The 23,477-nt window shown below is 42.7% G+C and overlaps 1 protein-coding gene and 1 long non-coding RNA gene across 10 annotated transcripts in view; one reads left to right on the forward strand and one right to left on the reverse strand.

Moving 5' to 3' along the window:
• The window catches only part of SNTG1 (syntrophin gamma 1), a 781,246-nt gene that overhangs the window by 641,751 nt on the left and 116,018 nt on the right, over positions 1 to 23,477 (forward strand). For all 9 annotated transcript variants that reach the window (XM_068237377.1, XM_068237369.1, XM_068237370.1 and 6 more), the window contains one exon: positions 8,618 to 8,748. In XM_068237377.1, the coding sequence (XP_068093478.1) occupies positions 8,618 to 8,748 (131 nt within the window). The remainder of the gene's footprint in view (positions 1 to 8,617; positions 8,749 to 23,477) is intronic.
• Positions 8,611 to 23,477, reverse strand: part of LOC137518917 (uncharacterized) — a 185,390-nt gene continuing 170,523 nt past the window's right edge. Inside the window, exon 4 of the long non-coding RNA XR_011020925.1 lies at positions 8,611 to 8,729. This is a non-coding gene — a long non-coding RNA (uncharacterized lncRNA). The remainder of the gene's footprint in view (positions 8,730 to 23,477) is intronic.

Here is a 23,477-nt window from a genome sequence, read left to right on the forward strand (position 1 = left end):
TTAGATAGCGAGCCGTACAAAGCATAGTTTTATTCATCATTGCCAAAGAGCTAAAAAGACCTTTGAAGGTTTGATGATCCATTTACTTCCACCATTAATACAGCTCAGATTGCAGCTGATGTGGGTCGTTTTGTGAGCCGTAGTTTTGAAAGCCGTTTTGCGTATTGAATTTAGTGTCCCATTATGCCTGTTTTTCTAAAGCACTGTTTTGATTATTAAATAGATAACAATTTTCAGAATATATTCAGCATCCTTTTAACTCAATAGTCCTCATTGTGCTGTTCTTGATCGCATTAGCGGTCTTTATTGGAAATTCATCAAGAGGCTCTTAATCATGTGTACAATTCTCAGAAGAGTTGTAGCGGTACGGTGAGGCAGAGAGAGACGTTCTGCCTGCAGGTTGTACTGATAAACAATTTTCTGCATGTACCTGGGAGATGGAGCAAGGCATAAATATCTGACCAGAATGTGCTGACGCCTCAGAAATTATTTTTTTTTAAAGTGTAACTGTCGGCCATAAAGCCTCTCTCTCTCCTGTTTTCACCTCTCACACCTCTGTTTCTCTCTGATTGGACAATATTTCTCATGCTGAGACAATGCACTTTCTATAGTGAAGAGCGGGCAAATCAGGCAGAGGAGAGTAGCTTCAAAATAGCCACACTTAAAGCGGACCCAAACCAAACATTTTTTTTTAATTAAAAATATTTAGTTGCACCACTCTGACACATACAAAGAAAAATAAACACTCCTTCAAGCCTATGAGCATTTCAGTACACGCTTTTCACCCTTCTCTTTTCATTACTACGGTTATACTGGGGGCAGCCATTAGCAATTCCTCCATTGCCGGACACCACTTACTCCACCAGTTTGCCGGATTTTGTTCCGGCAATTTGAAAGGAAGGGAGGGTTCCTCAAATAAATGTAAAATATTTTATATTTGTCATCATGCAGCTGAAAAAAGGTTGCTATTTATTATTATAATTTAGAAAATAGATTTTATTTCTGATATCTTGTATTTTTAATTTGGGTCCACTTTAAAATAGGAAATGCTAAGAAGGATTTTCTCTTTATTTATTGTAGATAAATCACTAAAATTAAAATGTGGACAGTGCAATACATATGTTATGTAAGTAGAGCAAGTATTTGTCTACTTCTATATGTATTTTTGTTTTTTCTGAGATAGTATGGCTGACAGCTCCTCTTTAAAGGACAATGAACCGAAGTGTTTTATTACTGTTTGCATGCCATTGAAATGCAGTCCATTATGTATACCACACATTTTACTTCCTTAGGCCTCATACACACGCTAGATGGTTCTTAGCCAAGGCAGTGGGTTTGGGACACTTCTGCCAAAAATCTAGCTTGTGTACAGTGGCCCCTATGCACCAGCGATTGGTTTAATATCTAATTGTGTCTACGCAAGTATTCAATGTGTTGTTGTAGTAATGTCAGCGGTTCACATGACAAGTCTGTTTCATTGCTAATTAAAATGCAGTAATGCACCCTGATGAATCGTTCTATCAGGACAGGAAATGCATAGGAGGGCGGGGCCATCGCAGTAAAGTCCTCATGACACTGCATGCTGTCCATGTGTGTTTCAGTGGTGCTCGGATAATTTCCGTGATCACGGAATAGCTGTGATTCACGAGCACTTTTTCACTATTCGACTTCCGAATCCGTGATCGATTCTGGATCACAGAAATCGGCCACGGAAATTCCGTGATTGCAAATATTCAGAATTCGGTTACGCCCGTGATTGTGGTGGGAATCCGTGATTAGGTCGTGATTGAGCAGAAATGGGCAGAATTGACATCCCTGGGCCAATCAGAGGCCCCCAGCCAGGCTCTAGCAACCAATTATAGGAGGGGAGGCTCTGCCCTCCCCTCCTGTATATAAAGTGGGGGCCATTTCCAGAGCACTGAGAGGGTCATCTCCAGGCCATATTGTACATCAGCAAGAGCGTTTTCGGTCCTTACATTGTCCTTATACTGTATCTTGATACTTGTATTCAGCTAGCTAGCCAGTGAGTGATTACTTAAGTTAGTTGTAGTCAGTGTAGTTGTCAGTGAGAGCATGTACTGATTGCTGTGCTTAGTGCAGGCAGGCAGGTTCAACTTCACACTGATTCTACTGCTCTATTACTGTATACTTGTTAGCTAGCTAATCCAGCCAGCCAGTGATCAACTTCAGTTATTTGCAGTCACTGCCACAGTTGTTCAGTCACTAAGTTTAGTCAGTGACCTTGTACTTTGGTACTAGCGTACAGCCAGTTAGTTTTCTGTGCGCATAGTGCAGGCAGACCACGGCGCTGTCCACTGATTTTCGTGCTCTATTTTACTGTATTCAGTATTTTGTTTGTTTTTTTTCTATTTCACTAGTCACCACTAAAGTCTGCATTCCCACTGCCAGCGGCCACGGACAACTCTGCTGCCATGTCATTGCTATCGCTTCAAGGGGAATTTTTTTTTTACAAAAACATGGCTTGAACATTGCCTTTTTGCCACGCATTTTAATGTGTTATTGTCTAGTACTAGTTTTGCATGTAGTAAATTGTTGTTGGTTGTTTGGTTTTTTTTTTGCTACGTATTAAACTTTTTTTGGCTAATATAACTATCAGCTATGAACTTATTATTTTGTATTTTTTTTCATATCATTGCAAAATGGACCCTATCTAGTTATATATTTTTAATGTTTCTTCAAGTATGTGTGAAAAATAAAATCCATAATACATGTTCCATATTTTTACGTCTACAATAGAACATTGCATTTCAGCCACTACTGGTTGTAAAAGTTAAATCTTGACACTGTCTTGCGGCCTTATGTACTCAATGACAAAGTGCTGTAGGGTAGCACCAAACTGAGGTTATTGGGATTTCATAATCACAGTAACACATTAGCTGAGATGGACCATTTTTAGTGCCAAGAAGGAAGTGAACTAAATTGAAAAAATGATTTCCTGGGATTTCGTAGGGCAGGACTGTAATGCAGTGTAAATGTTATGCTGTAAATTCAAGACCTTGTTGACCCCCCAAAGAATTACAATTCCTTTTTAGCAACCTTTTGAATTTACATTGAATTGAAGTTACGTCATTTTTTATATGTAATAGTTTTTAATACCTCTCTTGCTGTGTATATTTCAATTTTAGGACTGTGGTACTCCAGCTATTCTCAACCTAAGTTGCAACACAAACATTATCATTAGCCAGCAGAAAATCGCCAACACCTTTACAGTGTGTTGGTTCATTACTAGTCAAAATCCTGCTGATGTTTAGCTACCTTTCAGTTCTACTAGAACCGTGAAGGCTAACCTTGGCACACCAGCTGTGGTGGAACTACAAGTCCCATGAGGCTTTTTAATACTCTGACAGCTCTAAGCATGACTCAGGGAGGCAGAGGCATGATGTGATTTGTAGTTTTGTCACAGCTGGAGTGCCAAGGTTAGCCATCACTGTACTAGAATAATGGTGACTTCGAGGCAGGCAAAAAGGGCACCGGACATCTGGGCCCCGCCATAGGCTGTAATGTGAATTACGGCTTTATCAGCGTTCAGAGGGTGATTTAGGCGCCGGCAAAAGGCTGAACGCAGATTACAAAAAACAAAACAGTGCAGTTCAGCCGCCAGCAGTAGCAGGCAGCCCTATTGCATCTTTCCTATGAGACCATGGCAGCCTGGAGGAGAATTAGTAATTAACACTGCCGGGAAATTTGCAATCGTTTTTTTTTTTTTTGCTTCACCCTGTGCCCAAATTTCCTGGTGCCCTTATTGGATGTATGCTGATAGCTTTGCTTGTTTGTTTGGACTAAAGGATGATGCTATGGATTGTTGCAATATTAGCTTTTAAATTGAAGGTAATGAAGTTTTATTTTTAAAAATGTACTCTAAAGGTGGCAATACATCAGTCAACTTGGGGGCCGATTGACCATCCGATTTAATTATAAACGGATTGGATGAAAATTGGTGCCACCAAGAGCATGCCCAATTGACGATGTGACCAATTTCAGGCCAAAATTGGTCCCATGTATTGATCATACATGCTGCAAAATGTAGGACCGACATGCTCGATCTGCTGTACAGCAGTAACTGCGTGCAATATCAGGAAGAGCAGTGAATGCGATGAAGCCCCCAGTGCTGTCCCCTTTAGTCTAAAATGTTCTGGACACCAGCCCGGCACACATCGGTGCATGTGTGCATTAACACACATGCCCCCATGTTACGCCAGCGACCACATGGGGCGCCTGTATGTGGACAGAGCACAGACCCAGTGCCAGACACAGCCAGGTAAAGTATACTGCACGGGGCACCTAGGAGGCACATTTTACATTGGGGAGGACATTGATGCGGTCGGCGAGGTGGCCGATGTGGCATCATAACTTCGATTCCCAAAAGTTTTCATGCTGAAATCAATCAGGAATTTGCTTGAAATTTCTCTCTTGGTCAATCTGCCCATACATCATCTGATATATGGGCACCTTAAAGTGGATCCGAGGTGAACTTTTACACATTGCATAATTGTGTTCCTTTCCTATTGTTTATAGGGCATTCCTCAAGCCAAATACTTTTTTGTTTTTGTTTTAACACTGTAATTCCCTATAAACTAAAAAAGCCACGCCCACAGGTTTTTAGAGAGCCAAGGCAGTAGCAAGAACTCATGGGAGCTCAGTCTGGGCAGGAGGAGGGGGAGGTGTTTCTAGCCATTGATTTCAGAGGCAGAGGGGAGGAGGGAGGAGGAGAGGGGATTAGGCTGATGGCTCAAGATACAGATAAGGCTGCCTCTGTGTAATGTTTACAAACAACATGGCCGCTGTCATTGTATCACAGGAATAAATAATCATATTCTATTAAAACTGTTTGCAGCTAGATTTGCTGTGTAAACCATCTAAACTTTAGATAAGATATATAGACAAGTTACTTGTTATAGTTAGTTTTTTATCTCGGATCCACTTTAAGTTGTGCCAGATCATCCTACTGATATGTATGTGATCCCCTGAACCTTCATCTTCCATCATACTTTATTGCTAGTGGTGTTCTGCCGGCTAATGAAAAATATGTTTGGGAAATTCTTCAACTGCAGTTGATTACTAGGCAAGAATGTAGGCATGTGTCATAGGCCTTCAATTAAGATTGGAATATATGCATTCCTTTGAACTACATTGCATTTCTTCAGAAAGTTCATTGATAAAAAAAAATTGCTTAGTAATTTTCCATCCTTGCCCAATACTCTCACTTAGAGGAAATCGAGATCTTTTCTCAGAAGATGATTATGTGTTTCTAAAACACTGGATACTTTGCCAAGAGTTGTCCATCAGTTGAATAGAGGACAAATTAAGTCACTTAACAAGCTAAATAATAATGATTCTACAGGGGACGTTCAAATTTGGGAAACCTTCCAAATGAGATTTCTCATGAAAACAATCATCATAGAATGAGAATAGCAGGAACTCTGTTGACTTCTGTAGAGTCATTTGTAAGCACTGTTTGTTCTTTATAGATTTTTAAGGAGAACGGTAACCTTTCGACCTGCCAGTTGACCTAAAAATAATCTTTCTTTGGGTTATTTAATGAAAATTAACCGTAGCTTGTCAGCTTATCTTATGTCAGTGATCAGCAGCTACTTTATCAATAAGTACTGTATCACACGAAAGCCGTAGGGTTCCAAAGATCTACTGCACCATACCTTTGTATTATTGGACTTTGCAGACAATTGTGTTCCTTTGTCACTAATGGTGGAGTGTTTACTAAGTAGCCAGCCACATTCAGTAAGGCACCATGGAAAGCCATAAATATGATCATCACTAAATATAATTTCCACATATCAGCAATGTGGTTTGTGATGCATGCAATTGTCTAATAAAAAAAGTTTGATGTCGTCTTCTACAAATTGGATGTCAAGAACTAAGATTATTATAGCAAAGTCCAGGTAAACCTTGAAATGCACATGTGAATTGCAGTTTTCTAAAATGTCATAAGTTCTATACAGTACATTCTTGGAACCTAACTCTCCAAAATGGTTGAATGTGTTTCATGTGCAAATTGTGTGTAGGGGTCTACTGATACCCATCAACTGCATATTTGCTGGTCTTTTCAGCCATGCTCAGTGGATATTCTTATTTACACCACTGTCACCAGAAGCTTGCTTCGGGTTGTCGTCTCCCCTCTCCATAAAGGCGTTAGCCAAATAGTGTGGATGTCCAGCCAAGGGACACTCAGAACTATCAAGAATAGACATTTTGTGCTGCCTGCACACATTAAGTTTACTGGGGTTTAATGAATATGCCACACAACCAGATCTTACTTTTTTTTTATTGTATTTAAGCTAATGCAGATAGGCACAAAGCAGCTATTCTCATCATGAGGGTGGAACCCAGGGCCTGGTAATTCTGGTAATGGGACCACATGCTTTACCAAGCTGCTTGCACCTATATTACACAGTTAGCTGTGCAATCTCGCATTCATCTTCTCAGCACTAATATTTATTGCAAAACTCTTTTCCTCAGCTGTATTGTTGTACTTCTCTGTATTTATATTTTTGATGCAAAACTTTTTCCCTCAGCTGTGTCATGTTACTCCTGGAGGTAAGTATATTTCTTTGGTGGTAGGCCTTGTTTCCATCCATGCGCTTCTATCAGCTTCTGTCCACATTTTATCTGCACATCAATGTTACAGATTGATACATGTTGCTTAAAAGCGGACAGAAGCGCACAGATGGAAATGAGGCCTTAGGGTATTGTTAGGGGCCTCTGTTAGGTTTCATAGGGTAAGGAACAGTATTGGGCACTAGGAGGGTTCTGCTAGGCCTGAACGGGGAATAGTATTTTACTAGGTTTTTGTAATACAGTTTGCATTTGTTAGTTTATTTTAGGTTGAATACTGGGGAAAAGCTTGCACCAAAATTATACATTGTTGAACCAACAGAGCCTAAATTTCCAATTGTATGGACACAGCATGACATGTTACTTGGACCATAAAGAGCATCAAAAACTGTGCCTAAACTGTACCCTCTTCTGTAATCAGATTTACATACTTATGGTAGTGCCATACAAGAAGAGATTGTTTTTGTAATATGTATAAAACTGAATTACAATGCTCTTTTCAACTGTCATTGGATGATTACTCGAGCTCAGATGATGAATATATGAAGATTACCTGTATAAATACTTGCCATGTAGGAAACAAAATGATTAAATGACTAAGGTCCTGATGCAGGAACTGCTGGTAATATTGCCATTTCCAGGCAGCACCCGGCAATATTGCTGGTACTAACTCCAGCAGAGTACCGAGTTTTGAGCAATTAGCATGACCCTACAGTACATGGGTAATGCAAGGTCGGAGGTTCCGGGTCATCTACACCAGTACTACAAGGCACAGGACCTCTTCCCCCCCCCCCCCCCCAGCCATCAACCTCCTAAACTCCACCCACATACCACCAACAATCTTTCCCTCTTAGCTTCACAGACCTGGCCCTGTCGCAGACATTCTGTCTGTAGGAGACTATAACTCTACTGTACCTCCACTGGCTGCTCTCAAGTGCTTAGCCAACACAGACTGTTATAATTATCTGTATTATCCTGTAACAAGTACTATGCTGTATGGTTCTGTATATTGCTTTATTGCCGTGCTTTGTAGTTGCTGAGCTTTGTGCCAAACCCAATTCCAGGCATGACCCTGTCATGCTTGGCAAAATAAATCATTCTGATTCTCATTATTATGGTAACGTTCCACCCTTTAGCAACACTCACATTACTCATGTAACACAGGTCAGTTCCGCAACTGTGCACAAAAACATCACTGGCTGGCTGTGCATTAGGCCCGAAGTAAGTAACGCTTTCAACTTGCAGTGCAATAGTCTCAGGTATAAAAAGAGCACTGTAGGGGTCTCGGAGGGGTGGGGGTCTCGGGGGTGGAAGGTGGGGGAAAAGAGTTGAACTTACCCGGGGATTCTAACGGTCCCCTGTAGATGTCCTGTGCCCGCGCAGCCACTCAGCAATGCTCCAGTTACCGCTTCCGGTTCACTTCTGGAATTTCCGACTTTGAAGTCGGAAAACCACTGCGCCTGCGCAGCCGCCCTTGCTCCCACTGACATCACCAGGAGTGTATTGCGCAGGCCCAGTACGGTGTGCACTTGCGCAGTAAGCTCCTGATGACGTTAGCGGGAGCGAGGACAATGCTGCGTAGGTGCCATGGTTTTCTGACTTTAAAGTCGGAAATTCCAGAAGTGAACCGGAGGCAGGGACCAGAGCATCGGTGAGTGACTGCGTGGGCACAGGACATCTGCGGAGGACCATTAGAAGCTCCGAGTAAGTTCAACTCTTTTTTTTTTTTTTTCCCCTACCCCCTACAGTAGTCCTTTACGTTGAAACCCTGGACAAGGATGGTATCTGCAGCATGTTTTTACGTGTTTTGTTTTCCTACATCCCAAAACATGTTGGTTGGTTAATTGCTATCTAATAGGGGCTCTAAAATATGATAAGATCGTGACGGCTACTGACGTGAATTGTTTAATGTCCTTTGCAAGCAAAATAATATTACATGTTTAATGCTGTATTAGCAATGTAAAGACTGTATAACATTAAAGACTGTATAACATTAGAGTAATTGCACTTTACGTTTTCCTTGAAGGACACTTTGTCGTGCTCTTCGTGGCCAGCTTCACCTGCCCTCCGATGGGAAAAACGGTGGTGTGATCTGCGGTTGATCCCACTTCTCCATTCCAGGCTATCACAGTATCTAACTGGAACAGATTTATCCAGGTAAAAAGAAAGTCAATATTAAGCTCCAGAATTAATATAGGAACTCAGAGTTCTGTTTAATGTTTTCATATTATTCTGAGAATGATTAATCATGCAGAAAGCTTTATACAGTAGTTTGATAACCTCAAAAGTAAATTAAAAAATGTCATGGGATTGTTTGGATTTGAGTCCTCCGTCTGATTCATCGTACAGAGAATCTCATGAACACCGTACTGTCATACCTGGGTATATTTTATTCTGTAATGATTGAAAGATGATTATAATTGCAGGATGGTACGGTTTCCTAAACAATGAACCATAACAGATATATTACAAAGGAGTATGTTGTTCTAATTTCAGATCACAATATGTATTGTCTAGAGACCTAATGCTATTAGAAGAAACATCGGAAATGTTTGTCCAGAGTAAATAGCCACCACTGTAAAGGTACCCATACACTTATAGATTAGCAGCAGATTCGATCATTGGATAGATTCCTGTCAGATGCTGGTCCAGTTGAATCTGACATGAATCTATCTGATGTCTGCCACCCACAAGGAACAGATTTCCAGTAGATTTCAGAATGAAATCTATTGAAAATCGATCCAAATGCAAGGTTGCACCATTCGATCCAATGTGGCTACCGATTCTGGGGACATCTATACCACTGGCTAACTATTGTGGCTACCTATACTGGGGACTACTATAGACCTGGCTACCTATACTGGGGACGTCTATGCACCTGGCTACCTGTTCTGGGGACATTTATACACCTGGCTTACCTATACTGGAGACATCTGTACACTTGGCTACCTATTCTGGGGACACCTATAGGCCTGGTTACTTCTACTGGGGACGCCTATAAACCTGGCTACCTATTCTGGGGACTACTATAGACCTGGCTACATATTCTGGGGACATCTATACCCCTGGCTACCTATTCTGGGGACATCTATACCCCTGGCTACCTATTCTGGGGACATCTATACCCCTGGCTACCTATTCTGGGGACATCTATACCCCTGGCTACCTATTCTGGGGACATCTATACACATGGCTACCTATTCTGGGGACATCTATACACCTGGCTACCTATTCTGGGGACATCTATACACCTGGCTACCTATTCTGGGGACATCTATACACCTGGCTACCTATTCTGGGGACACCTATATGCCTTGTTACTTCCACTCGGGACACCTATAGACCTGATTACCTATACTGGAGGCACCTATTTTGGGGAAACCGCTGCCAGAATAACTGTATTTTTGGGGAACCGCTGCTGCTAGATTAACTGTATTTTGGGGAACTATTTCCATATTATCTGTATTTTGGAGGAACCTCTGCAAATTACGTGTATTTTTGGTGAAATGCTGTCAGATTACATGTATTTTGAGGGGAAACACTATGGCACAGCTCAAACTTCCCTGACAGACCTTTTACAACACTGCTAAGGTCATGTATATTTGACCCCACCATTACCATGCCCACATTCTGTTGCTTGGCCATGCCCCTTTTTTTGGCATGGCACGCAGGTTCCTCCTTAGAGGGCGCATTACTAGTCTTTGTTTCCAGGCGCTGAAAGCCCTAGCTATGCCTCTGGCCAATCAACCTAGATTTTCCACCTGGACCGATCGAGCAAATCAATCAAAATCGATTGGAGATCGATCAGGAGATCAATCATGCTTCCTGTTGCATCGATTTCTAGATGATTCGATTAGTGTGGTCTAATCAGCCGTCGATCACTGGCTGAAATCGACCAGTGTATGGGCCCCTTAAGGAGTCGCCCTGGCATTGGGACCCTGGAACATAGAGACTCCTTTGGGGATTCTAATTGTACATCCTAATCATTGGCATTTTTCTCTACACATACAGATGTATCTGACAAATGAATGTCCTTCTAAGACAAAATGCCAGCAAACACTTAAACTTAACTAGAATAAAGGCATATAGAGCGGTGAGGGAGATCAGATGGTGGCACAAAGTATAGAATTATGCTGTCTGCTGCTGTTTCTCTTGTTCTCCACTTTAAAGAGACTCTGAAGCGAGAATAAATCTCTCTTCAGAGCTCATAGTTAGCAGGGGCATGTGTGCTAAACGGGGGTCCCTTCACCCCCAACCCCCCCCCCCTCAAAACCAACGACCAACTTGGTCATAAATTTTGCTCTTCCTGGAGGCAGGGCTAACGGCTTCAGCCCTGCCTCTCAGCGCGTCTATCAGACGCGCATCGCCGCCTCTCCCCCGCCCCTCTCAGTGAAGGAAGACTGAGAGGGGCGGGGGAGAGGCGGAGGTACGCGTCTGATAGACGCGCGGGAGGCAGGGCTGTGGCGGTTAGCCCTGCCCAATGCAGAAGCGCTCCCCCGCTGCACGGAGGGGATTTGGGGGATCAGGGACCCCCGTTAAGCCGCGGGATAGCGGGGTTTTAGCAGGGGCACACATGCCCCTGCTATCTATGAGGTCTGAAGCGAGATTTATTCTCGCTTCAGACTCTCTTTAAGTGGAAAAAGAAAAAGCTTCATGTGTATATGGAAATCAACCCTGGAAAATATTGGAAGTACTTCAAATGTAATATGAGCAAAGCAAAAGGATTTGTACTTACTTGTGGCTTCTTCCTGCCCGTGTAGTCAAAAATAGCTCACTTGCAATCCTCCTAGTCCCCTCGGTTGTGCCACAATTTACAGCTTGTTGAAGACTACTGCCCATGTATGGTCCCAGGGGTGCCCCCAAAGAAGACATGATTTTGTCGATTTCAGTCAACAATTCACTTTATTTGATAACTCCACAGTGCAATGCGTTTTGCAGGTGCAATCTGCTTCATCAGGCAAATAGGGGAGCAACTAGATCCGGTCATATGAATGCCAAGGGCCTCTGGGAATTATGTTCATTCTGAATGTGCTTATCTTAGGTAGCTTTGCTTCAAGTCAAGTATACATAAGGTAACAAATAAGGCGTTGGTTTTCATATCCACTTCTATTTTTCAAACCATTCACCAAGACAGAAGCTGTAGTCAGCATCTTTTTAATCTACATATAGGCACTGCAGTGATTGGTACGACTGCAGCAGTTACCGCCTTCTGGCCATGCCTGGACAGTACCGATTAACTATGTCTCACCCTGACTATTTGTTCAGTCAGTCATCAGCTTTAACTTATTAACTATTCAGTATCCTGGTCTAATAATTACAACCAATTAATATCTTATTTTACAACCCAAGTGGCTACCTAAACAAAATAGTGCGGACAAGGAAGTGGTAAAGGCCTTGGATATCAACATGACTGTATATATATTTTTCTTTCTCATTTGAGATTGCTGATAACTGAATAACGTGCAGACATAACAGAGGCTACCTTGTCCTTATTTGGATTCAGGAAATACTTTAAAATTAAATAAAATGGCCCGCTGTGATTCTGGTGTGTTTCTCTAGAATCAAACATCCAAGGCCATTCTTTCTACAGTGCTGCTAATCGACATAATACTTTCAATAGTATTACAAACAATCCTATTCATATAACCTCAAGATTGCCTCAGAAACACAGATTTTTTTTTTCTTTTTTTTAGACAGAGCATTCAAAAATTGTATATTTTAAGTTAGACACTGAAATGAACTTATTTTGCACATGTTACCTTATAAGTCGCTTCAGTGCTCTCATAACAAGTAATCCTCCGTGTCCCCGCCGCTAAATGAGGGCTGCAGAGCCCCCAAATCCCGGGGAGGGCAATCTGGCCAGCATTTCCTGGAAGGGGCAGAGCTTTCAGCTTCAGCTCTGCCCCTCCTGATGTCAATCGTGGCGCATCCCCACCCCTCTCACTATTCCTTCATAGAGAGGGGCAGGGAGAGGCGGAGATCCGCGCGGCGATTGATGTCAGGAGGGGCAGAGCTACAGCTGGAAGCTCTGCCCCTTAGCGCAGCAAAATCCATGACCAAGTTGGTCGTGGATATTTGCAGAGGGATTTGGGGGCTCTGCAGCCCTCGTTTAGCGGCGGGGACACGGCGGATTACTTGTTATGAGAGCACTGAAGCAACTTATAAGGTAATGTGCAAAATAAGTTCGCTTCAGTGTCTCTTTAAGAAATGTCACTTTTTGCTACTCCTACCAGAAGTAAAATGTGTCATGTTCGTCATATTTCTGAGGTTTACAAAAGGTTTCCACAGCTGTTGGTCACTGTGAGTCAAATATGCCTCGAATAAAGCAGGATTGGTATTGGTGTGTCTCAAATGGCCAGTGGCAGGCATTAGCAATTTACTGCAGAGCGTTTTACCTTGCTGACATCGGCTAACCAAGAGAAACAAAGTAGAAAAGACAGCAGAAATAATTTGTGGGATTTAGCTCTGAATAATAATATAGACCACTGCTCATAGGAGACAGGCAAGTTCTTCTGTACAGACCAATTAAAATGATATTGTTGCATATAATGATCATTACCTTTATTAAGCAATGATTAAAGGAAGTTGTGTGTGCAATTTAAATCTGTGGCATTAACCAAAAAGCATTTTTTATAGATTGCTCAATGGATAACTGCATAGTTTTCTTTGATTAAAAGAACATTTCTAATTGATAACTTTTAAAAAGTGTTCCCCTTGAAAAAGTTTACATTTCTAAAGTCTGAAAAAGTCTCTTTAGCCAACTGACCGATCAAAGGTACTTGAATGGCTCAGGAAATAATGAAACACAGATTACATAACCACTTCAACTATAATAGAAATCTATTTAAAGACAAAATAGGTGAGCTTTGCTGGAATAATGTATTCAGCATTGTTAAAGAGAACCTGACAGAGGAATACGGAGGCTGCCATCTTCATTCCCTTATAAATAATACCACGGCTGTCGTGCTGAGCTTTCAACTTTAGTTGTGGTTGAGTCACACACCTGCAAAAAGCATTCAGCAAGTAAAGTCAGACCAGAGTCAAAGCATCTGGGCAGCATACTTATTCTGGGCCAGTGAAGTACAGTGACCAGATTTTTGTAGGCTCAACCTGGGACAGGGCGGCGGGGGGGGGGGGTGTTGTGCCGAAAAATGGGGGGCTGCCGCGCCAACAAACGTGGTGTGTGCGCCGCGCTATGTGCGCCGCGCCGAATGACCATGACATTCTATGGGCAGAGCTAACGTAATGATGTAACAGCGAGGCATACGAAAGCAGTGTTTACGCCATGATGTGGTCAAACGAGACTTTGCATCATGGGTGTGCAGAAACTGTATGATGCTAATAGTATACCGTAACCACAAAGCAGCAAACATAGCCATCTATGACCATTAAATAATAAATGCAGTAACGGTTACCCCGGACACCAGAAAATAAACGCAATGGGCAACATGTCAGCACAAAATAAACGTATTGCGGGCAACATGTCAGCACAAAATAAACGCAATGGGGGCAAACATGTCAGTACAAAATAAACGCATTATGGGCAACATTTCAGCACAAAATAAATGCATTGCGGGCAACATGTCAGCACAAAATAAATGCATTTCGGGCAACATGTCAGCACAAAATAAACGCACTGTGGGCAAACATGTCAGCACAAAAAACGCAATGGGGGCAAACATGTCAGCACAAATTAAACGTAATGGGGGCAAACATGTCAGCACAAAAACGCAATGGGGCAAACATGTCGGCACAAGATAAACGCAATGGGGGCAAACATGTCAGCACAAATTAAATGCAATGGGGGCAAACATGTCAGCACAAAAACGCAATGGGGCAAACATGTCAGCACAAAAACGCAATGGGGCAAACATGTCAGCACAAACGCAATGGGGGCAAACATGTCAGCACAAACGCAATGGGGGCAAACATGTCAGCACAAAAACACAATGGGCTTGATTCACAAAGCGGTGCTAACCTACTTAGCACGTCTAAAGTCTTTAGACGCGTTAACCAGGGTGCTAAGTAGGTTAGCACCGGATTTCTCAATCAGATCACGCGCTAACTTTGCGGCGTAAAGTTTTACGTGCGTAAAGTCCCATAGGCTTTAATGGGCACTTCGCGCGGTGCGCCCTGCGCTCTGTGCAGTACGCGCGTAAAGTTTTACGCGCATAAAGTTTTGCGCGCGTAAAGTTTTATGCGCGAAAAGCTTGTTTAGATGTGCTAAGGGGGTTTTCACAGGCGTGCTAACAGTTAGCACTGCTTTGTGAATCAAGCCCAATGGGGGCAAACATGTCAGTACAAAATAAATGCAATGGGGGCAAACATGTCAGCACAAAAACGCAATGGGGGCACATTTCACCTGGAAAAAAAAGCATGTACTCACCTGACAGAAGTCCTCTCACCGGCCTCTGGTGTGTGTGCAGCTCCCCGGGCTCACAGGCACTCAGTCTCAGGCAGAGCAGGGCTACGGCAAGATGGCACCCGGAGGCGGAGCCCTGTACTGGAGACACAAATAGTCTCCAGTACAGGGCTCCGCCTCCGGACGCCATCTTCCCGTAGCCCTGCTCTGCCTGTGCCCGCCGGAGGACAATGCAGGCTGCTGAAGCGGGGCTGCGGGGAATGAACTAGCACAGCGTCTATGAGACGCTGCGGCTAGTTCATGTACGGTGACCAGAGTCCCGAGGCCGGGATTTCCTGCTGCTGAAAGCGGGACGTTTCCCGGGACCTCATGCAGCCTGGGACAGCGCCCCCCGAAGGCGGGACGCTTCCCGGGTAAAGCAGGACGTATGGTCACCGTATTTAAAGGGAACCTTAACTGAACAGGGGGTAAAGAGTTTTACTTACCTGGGGCTATTACCAGCCCCCTGCAGCAGTCCTGTGCCCTCGTAGCCGCTCTGGAATCCTTCAGTCCCCCGCTGTCACTTAGTTTCGTTTTTGACGACTCACCAGTCGACAGGCCGCCATGCGTATTATTGGACGCATTCCCTACTGCAATTAGCGCTGTTGCGGACGGCAACGCGTATAAAAATATGCGTTGCCGCATTCCCCACGTGTAGATATGTGGCAATGCATATCTTTGTACGCATTGCGGTCCGCAACAGCGCTAATTGCAGTAAGGAATGCATCCAATAATACGCATGGCGGCTGGCTGACTGGTGAGTCGTCAAAAACGAAACTAAGTGACAGCAGGGGACCAGAGGATTCCAGAGCGGCTCCGAGGGCACAGGACTGCTGCAGGGGGCTGGTAATAGCCCCAGGTAAATTAAACTCTTTACCCCCCCCCCCCCCCGTTCAGTTAAGGTTCCCTTTAAAGGGGAACTTCAGCCTAAACAAACATACTGTCATCAAGTTACATTAGTTATGTTAATTAGAATATATAGGTAATATAATCTCTTACCCACCCTGTTTTAAAAGAATAGGCAAATGTTTGTGATTCATGGGGGCTGCCATCTTTGTCATGGGGGCAGCCATCTTTTTGATTGAAAGGAGGTGACAAGGAGCAGGAGACACAATTCCAACTGTCCTGTGTCCTGATTACCCCTCCCAGCTGCGTGCGCTAGGCTAATAAATAATTCAAAATGTAAAAAAAATAAAAAATTGTACCAAAACAGTAGAACGAGAACAACATCAGAAATCCCATCATGCTTTGCACAGCATCAGGGAAAAAAAGCCCGGGCAGTTTTCTTCTGTGCAGCTAAAACTGAGGCTTGTATAAGAGAAACAAAGTTCTGATGCTGTGAAACTGTTAAAGAAACATCAAGCCTTTTCAGTGCTGCTGAGTCGATTTTTAGTCCGGAGGTTCACTTTAACCACTTAACGACCGCCTAACGCCGATAGGAAACCTTGTCAGTTCACGGAGGCTGTCTCGGTGAACAGTCTGCGAGCCGCCGATCGCAGCTCGCAGGCTAAAGGTAAACACGCGGGGAAGCTGTTTACATCATACGGCGCTGCAGCGCAGCAGCTCCGTAAAGGAGATTGGCGATCCCCGGCCTCTGATTAGCCTGGGATCACCGGCATTTGATTGGCTGAAGCCTATCTTAAGCAGCGCAGGACGGACTTCTGCAGCCCAGAGGGAGAGGAAGGGAGGGCAGAAAACAACACAGACATAGCCGGCGGCGACCAGACCCCCCAGCAGGACATCCCACTAGTGGGGGAAAAAGGGGGGAAGTCTGATCGCCCTGGCTGAAACCTGATCTGTGCTGTGGGCTGGAGAGCCCACGCAGCACAGATCAGAGCAGAATAGCCTGGTCCTTAAGTGGAAAGGAGGAACTGTAACCAATGATTGAACTTCATCCTAATCAGTAGCTGATACCCCCTTTCCCAGGAGAAATCTTTACCTTTTCTCAAACAGATCATCAGAGGGGTCTGTATCGCTGATATCGTGCTGAAACCTCTCCCACAGTGTGATGTGGCATCACACTTTGGGAGCCTTGTTTTCAACTTCAGAGCAACCCGTTTCTCCCTCTGTGCATATGTCTGTCTATAAAAAAAACAACCTTTTAGCCTATCACATTGTTAGGTGGTGTGGTTATAGATAATGACAGTTGGTGCTGTCTTTTTTTATGTCTGCCAGTAGTAAAGATGATCATGTGCAGGCAGATTGTGGATCAAAGAATATGAATAAATCACATGGCAAATATCATTCATTTCTTGATCGCTTAACTTCTCACTTAAATCTGCAATTATTGCAAATACCTTCTGTTTTAAGAATGCAAACCACACTAAGCATTGTTTTTTTTATTATGAGGGCTTTTTGGACTCTCTTGGTTAGTGATGCTCGGATACCCCAATCACGGATTAAAATCAGAGCTCCGGATTCGACGATTTTAGCCGTGATTACATGTAGAATCCGTGATCATGGATTTGACTTTGTTAATAGCAAAGCCCCCATACATGCTACAATCACCAACATTGCATGGATTATAAAGGTGATCAGTGGCTACAACTTAAAACATCATCTGCAAGGAGTTTGTATGTTCTTCCCGTGTGGGTTTCCTCCGGGTACTCCAGTTTCCTCCCACATACCAAAAACATACAGATAAGTTGATTGGCATTCCCCCTAAAAAATTGGCCCTAGACTACAATACATACACTTCACCATATAGACATATGACTATGGTAGGGGCTAGATTGTGAGCTCCTCTGAGGGGCAGTTAGTGATAAGACTAAATATATATACTCTGTACAGCGTTACAGAAGATGTCGGCACTATATAAATACTAAATAATAATTTAAAAAAATAATAATAATGTAAAATATGACAAATCAGTGGGTTAATTGTATGACCATATAGAGAGCATTGGAGTCATGATATAGCCATTTATTTTGTTGACTAATACATGAATATAAACTTTAAATGTCAACTAATACTTGGCTTTCTATTATACAGACCTCTGAGACCTGTCCTAGATACTGTTGAGAAATGGTCTTGACAAACTGCTATTGGGACTAGAATAGTACACACTGTTAGTCAGTTGTTCTATTTAGCTAGAACAATGGGAAATGCAGTTGAAATATAATAAACTACCGCAAGTTCATGAAAGTTGCAAGATTGAAAAGTACAGCCCACTAGGCACAACTATGGCGTGGCTCTGTGTAAGCAGAACCTCGCTTCCAGTACATGTTTTTCTTAAATTAGACAGTTATAAAATCTATACAATGTATAAAATTGGTATAGTAGACCGTATCTTCCCATGTAGCACTTCCTATTCAAAAGACATGGCAGCAATTGCTGCTAGTCTATAAACCTAAAAACAAGTTAAGGGCCTGAAATTGTGTTTAACATGTTTAACTTGTTTAGAGCTGATGTAGAAAGGGATCCTTTTTCTCCACCGCTCACTCTTCCCTTCTCCTCCAATATTTGCTAAAAAAAAGGTAAAAAAAACTAAAGAAAACAACCCAACTTTTGTATTATAGGTATAGCTGAGATGCCACTTATCACCCATCCTAGCCACTTATCACTCATCTCAGCTATACCTTTAATACAAATAAGTTCAAGTACTACCATTTAGCCCATCTCCTATTGAGATGAGCAGAAGAGAGTAGTACTAGGAGTGTACCAATAACTCCCATGACTTTACATACACTAATGGACCGCCACTCAATTACTCTAATACTCTTTATTATATCAAAAGGTAAATAACAACAACATTATCCCCTAAAAATTGACTGTAAAATTGAGTAAGCAATAAATGAGACACTTCATGGTTTATTGTATGCAGCAATGTTTCTGGACTATGTGTTCTTTTAAAATACCAGGATACAAATATATGGAACGATGTCAAATGGAGATGTAGGGCGCGGAATCAGAAGTGATCCAAAAAGAGGCGTGGATGAAAGACAGTTCTGTTTTAAATAGAAGAGGGTGTTCCTGCTATGACATAGCCACAGCGTCATCACACTGACGAAGGGGAAACAACAATGTACCTAAGCGCACTAATGGACAATGGACGGCTATTCCTGCAGGTGCAGTACTGTCTCAACAAGATAGGTCAGCCGATGTGATGAGCATGAAAAAGCAATACAGTACCTCTTCCAGCCGTGTATGTGGTGGGTGGTACCTCTCTCTGTGCACAAATCTTGCTGTAATCCCGATATCCAGGGACACGCTGGCGCTCTGCTCAGCGTGGATGGAGACTGACCACGTGATCCCCTGGTCAGCTGACACCCGAACTTCCTGTTCCTGGCTTCTCTGCGCTCCAACAGTAGCTCCAATCCCAGTAGCAGTGAAGGCAACAGCGGCGCTTCCTGGCTAAGGGAAAAATGAGCAGACAATAGTGTACACTGTGCGCTTAAAGGAGCCACGCAGGGGGTTATCACTTACTGGATAAAAACTTGTTTATTTGCACATAAAAAATCTGCAGCCTCACTTCCCGACTCGAGTTTTGGCATTATGCCTTCGTCAGGGGGTGGGGCTACAGTCCCAGTGAGCAGATTAAATACAAAAAGCTCCTCCTCCTCAAAGAAAAGTTAACCCTTGTTGAACAAGTGGAGAGGAAGGGATGCAACAAAGGTCTTCAATAAATGTTAGTATGACAATAATAAGCAACAGCTTACAGTAAAATAGTAAAAAATATTGGAAAATAATAAAATTATGCAAACAATTTCATAAAATATCTCCACAAATATGAAAGATTATACATCTCTAATAGAACAATTATTCATCCCTAATAAAACAATTCAAGTCAATGTTGGCGTTTAAACCATTTGGTGCTAGAGTTTGAAGCTGAAAAATCCAGCGAGTTTCTAGTTGGGACAAGGTTTTTATCACATTGCCCCCACGCCAGTGTGGCGTGATGGTATCAATGGCATAACATCTAATCCCTGTAGGATCGGGATTATGAAATTTCAGGAAGTGTTCGGGTACACTGTGTTTTTTCTTTTCAGGGTTCATAATGTTATACACATGTTCCGAGCATCTTTTGTTCGCACGTCTACCAGTTCTTCCTACGTACTGTTTGCCACATGGGCATTCTAATACATATATGACATTAATTGTGTTGCAGGTAATAAATTGGTCTATTTTGAAGCTTCTCCCATTAGCTGTAGAGGTGAAGGTGGTCACCTTCTGCCCCTCAAATTCACAAATTCTACATATCTTCGGTTTCTTGCATGGAAAGAAACCTTTCAAGAACGGGAACATACGTGGTTTTAGTTCACGGATACAATTTTTCACCAGTCTATTCCCCAGATTCCTGGGTCTCCTAAACACAACTTTTGGTTTTTCTGGAAGTGTGGGCCCTAATACGGGATCTTCTTTCAGGATATCCCAATTTTCTGACAGCAACTTCTTGAATCTCTTATGATCACGAGAGTAGGTGGTGACAAAAGCGAACTCTGACCCACCAGAGTTGTTCTTGGTGGTGGTGGTTTTGTTAGTTTTATTGATGAGTCTCACTTCTCTACCCTCTTTAAAGACCTTCAATCTCTCCTCATATATGAGCATTTCATCGTACCCCTTTTCAACAAAACGATCCTGTAAAATTTGGGATTGTGACCAGTAATCGGAATCCTTCGTGCAATTCCTGCGAATTCTGCAGAATTGTCCTTGTGGTACATTCTGCAGCCAGGGGGCATGGTGACAGCTATTGGCTCCTATGTAAGAATTCCTATCGCTTTCTTTAAAAAAACATTTAGTGTTTAAACGTCCATTTTCCACAAAGATATTCAAATCAAGGAAGTTAACTTCCTTCCTACTGTAGTCAACAGAGAACTCCAAGTTCCAATCATTGGTATTGATGTACTCAATGAATGATTTAATCCCCTTGCCATACAAAAATGCAGTCGTCGATGAAACGTTTCCAAAAAAGTAGGGATTTATTCAAATAGGCAGGTAGGAAGATATCTTCCCATGCTGCCATGTACAAATTAGCTACACTCGGAGCTTGTTTAGCCCCCATCGCCACACCTTTTCTCTGTAAATAGAAGTTCCCATCAAACCAAAAATAGTTACACACTGTAGAAAAATGGAAAAGTTCACAAATGAAGTCCACCTGGCTGATTGCCAAGTGCTTCGTGTCCTGTAGGGCCAGTCTGATCACTCCTGCTGCTTTTTCGGTAGGTATACACTTATATAAGGATTTCACATCTGCCGTGCATAGATAACAATCATCCCATTCCTTTATGCTGTTTTGAAGATTATTGAGATAAGTTAGAGTATCGAGAGTATCTTTGAGATATGAAGAAGTATTTCGTACCATAGGTTGTAAAAAGAAATCGATGTACTCCCCCACCCGGTAAGTGATGGAATGGATCCCTGATACTATTGGTCTCCCGGGTGGGGCCACTGGGTCCTTATGAACCTTTGGTAAAACATAAAGGACTGGTTTTCGTGGGTATTTGATATTTAAATAATCAAATTCCTGTTGGTCCAGAATGTTCCGCTCCAAACCTCTTTTTAGAATCATCTCTAAGTCATTCTGGAATACTGTAGTTGGGTCTTGTTTAAGTAAGTGATAAGTTTCTGTATCCTTTAGCTGCTTATGTATTTCTCCCAGATAACACTCTTTCTCCCATACCACAAGGCCTCCCCCTTTATCTGCCTGTTTGACAGTCCAGGACTTCTGTTTCTCCATTAATTTCACAGTTTTATGTTCCACTACAGTGAAATTTGTTCTTGAGGGGTGGATGGGATTAGTGGTCATATCCTGCAATTTCTCACACATCGATTTTTTAAAAACATCAATAAATTTATTGTTCGTTAAATTGGGATTGAAGACTGACGGTTTCTTAAAACCCGTATGTACAAACTGATCAGTAGATAATTTATCATTCTTTACTGGTGCTGTATTTAAAATGAAATTCTTTTTAAGGTTTAATTTCCTAACAAACTTGTGGATGTCTATGTATGTATGGAACTTGTCCAGGCCCACATCTGGAATAAATTTGAGTCCCTTATCTAGTATCTCTTTATGGGATTCTGGTAGTTCCACATCGCCCACTACAAAAAGATCCTGGTGGATGGAGGGTTTCATTCCCTCACTCTTTTTATTCCTGGAGTGTAATCTCTTTCCTCCTCGCTTTCCTCGTTTTCTCTGAGTCTTTTTCTGTCCCAAAATATTTCCCTTTGCTCCTCGTTTCTTAATTGTCCCAACCGATGTGGTTGCGGTATGTAAGACTCCGGTGTGTTGTTGTAAACCCGGGGTGGTCTCGGTTTGCGGGGTGGGGGTTTCTGAAGAGGAATGCCCCCATACGGATTTCTCCGTGGTGGACGGGGTGGTCTCCAGTCGCGAAAATCCCCAGGGGTTCTTGGTGCTAATGGTTCAAAGCGATTGTACGTAGAAAAATAATTGTTAGGTTTCTGATACCCAAAGTGTTTGGGTGGTCTATCCCTTGGTGCTCTTTGATAGGGCACCCTGGGTGAGTAATAGGGTCTCGATGGGGGTGGAGGAACAGGTTTTGGTGGTGCAGGGGGTGGCGGTTTTTTCTTTTGCCATCGATACATGTTTTTATTCTTACAATCAAATTTGTCTCTATGATATTTCTTTTGTTTCTTAGATTTAACCACAATCTCATTCTGAATGACTGCATTTTTACAGGTCTTAGACAATACATCATACTCCTCCATCCCCTTAAACGGTATTAATTGATCTTTTATACCGTCAATGTTTTTACTTAGATCTTTTAATTTAGCAGATCTCCTAGTGAGGATGATCTCCATGGCTCCAAGGGCACAATTTTCTAAAAATGCAAGCCATTCAGGGTCATCTCCCTCTTTCCTAATGTCCTCATGCAATTGTAGATTCCATCTTAAAGTCGGTGGTATGATTCTATCAGTTTTATACTGTTCCAACATACCCACGTCCCACTTCAAAGTATTTTCTTTAACTAACATTTTCTCTAGCTGTGCAAAAGTAGTTTCTAAATCATTGCTAGCAGTGATCGGTTCATCAACAACATCAATAATATCAACCACATGATTGCTCCTAAATTCAAAGATGTCCATAGTACTCATTTTGCAGCTATAGTCCAAGGACCCAAGGAAAAACACACTGGAACAATAAGACACAGCGCAAAAATCAAAGAGTGGTGTGCAGCTACAAGGTGGGGGCGGGTCCCAAGCCCCAAAAGTAGAAATGGAAACAACAATGTACCTAAGCGCACTAATGGACAATGGACGGCTATTCCTGCAGGTGCAGTACTGTCTCAACAAGATAGGTCAGCCGATGTGATGAGCATGAAAAAGCAATACAGTACCTCTTCCAGCCGTGTATGTGGTGGGTGGTACCTCTCTCTGTGCACAAATCTTGCTGTAATCCCGATATCCAGGGACACGCTGGCGCTCTGCTCAGCGTGGATGGAGACTGACCACGTGATCCCCTGGTCAGCTGACACCCGAACTTCCTGTTCCTGGCTTCTCTGCGCTCCAACAGTAGCTCCAATCC

This window comes from Hyperolius riggenbachi, chromosome 5 (genome assembly GCF_040937935.1).
Source record: "Hyperolius riggenbachi isolate aHypRig1 chromosome 5, aHypRig1.pri, whole genome shotgun sequence".
NCBI lineage: Eukaryota > Metazoa > Chordata > Amphibia > Anura > Hyperoliidae > Hyperolius > Hyperolius riggenbachi.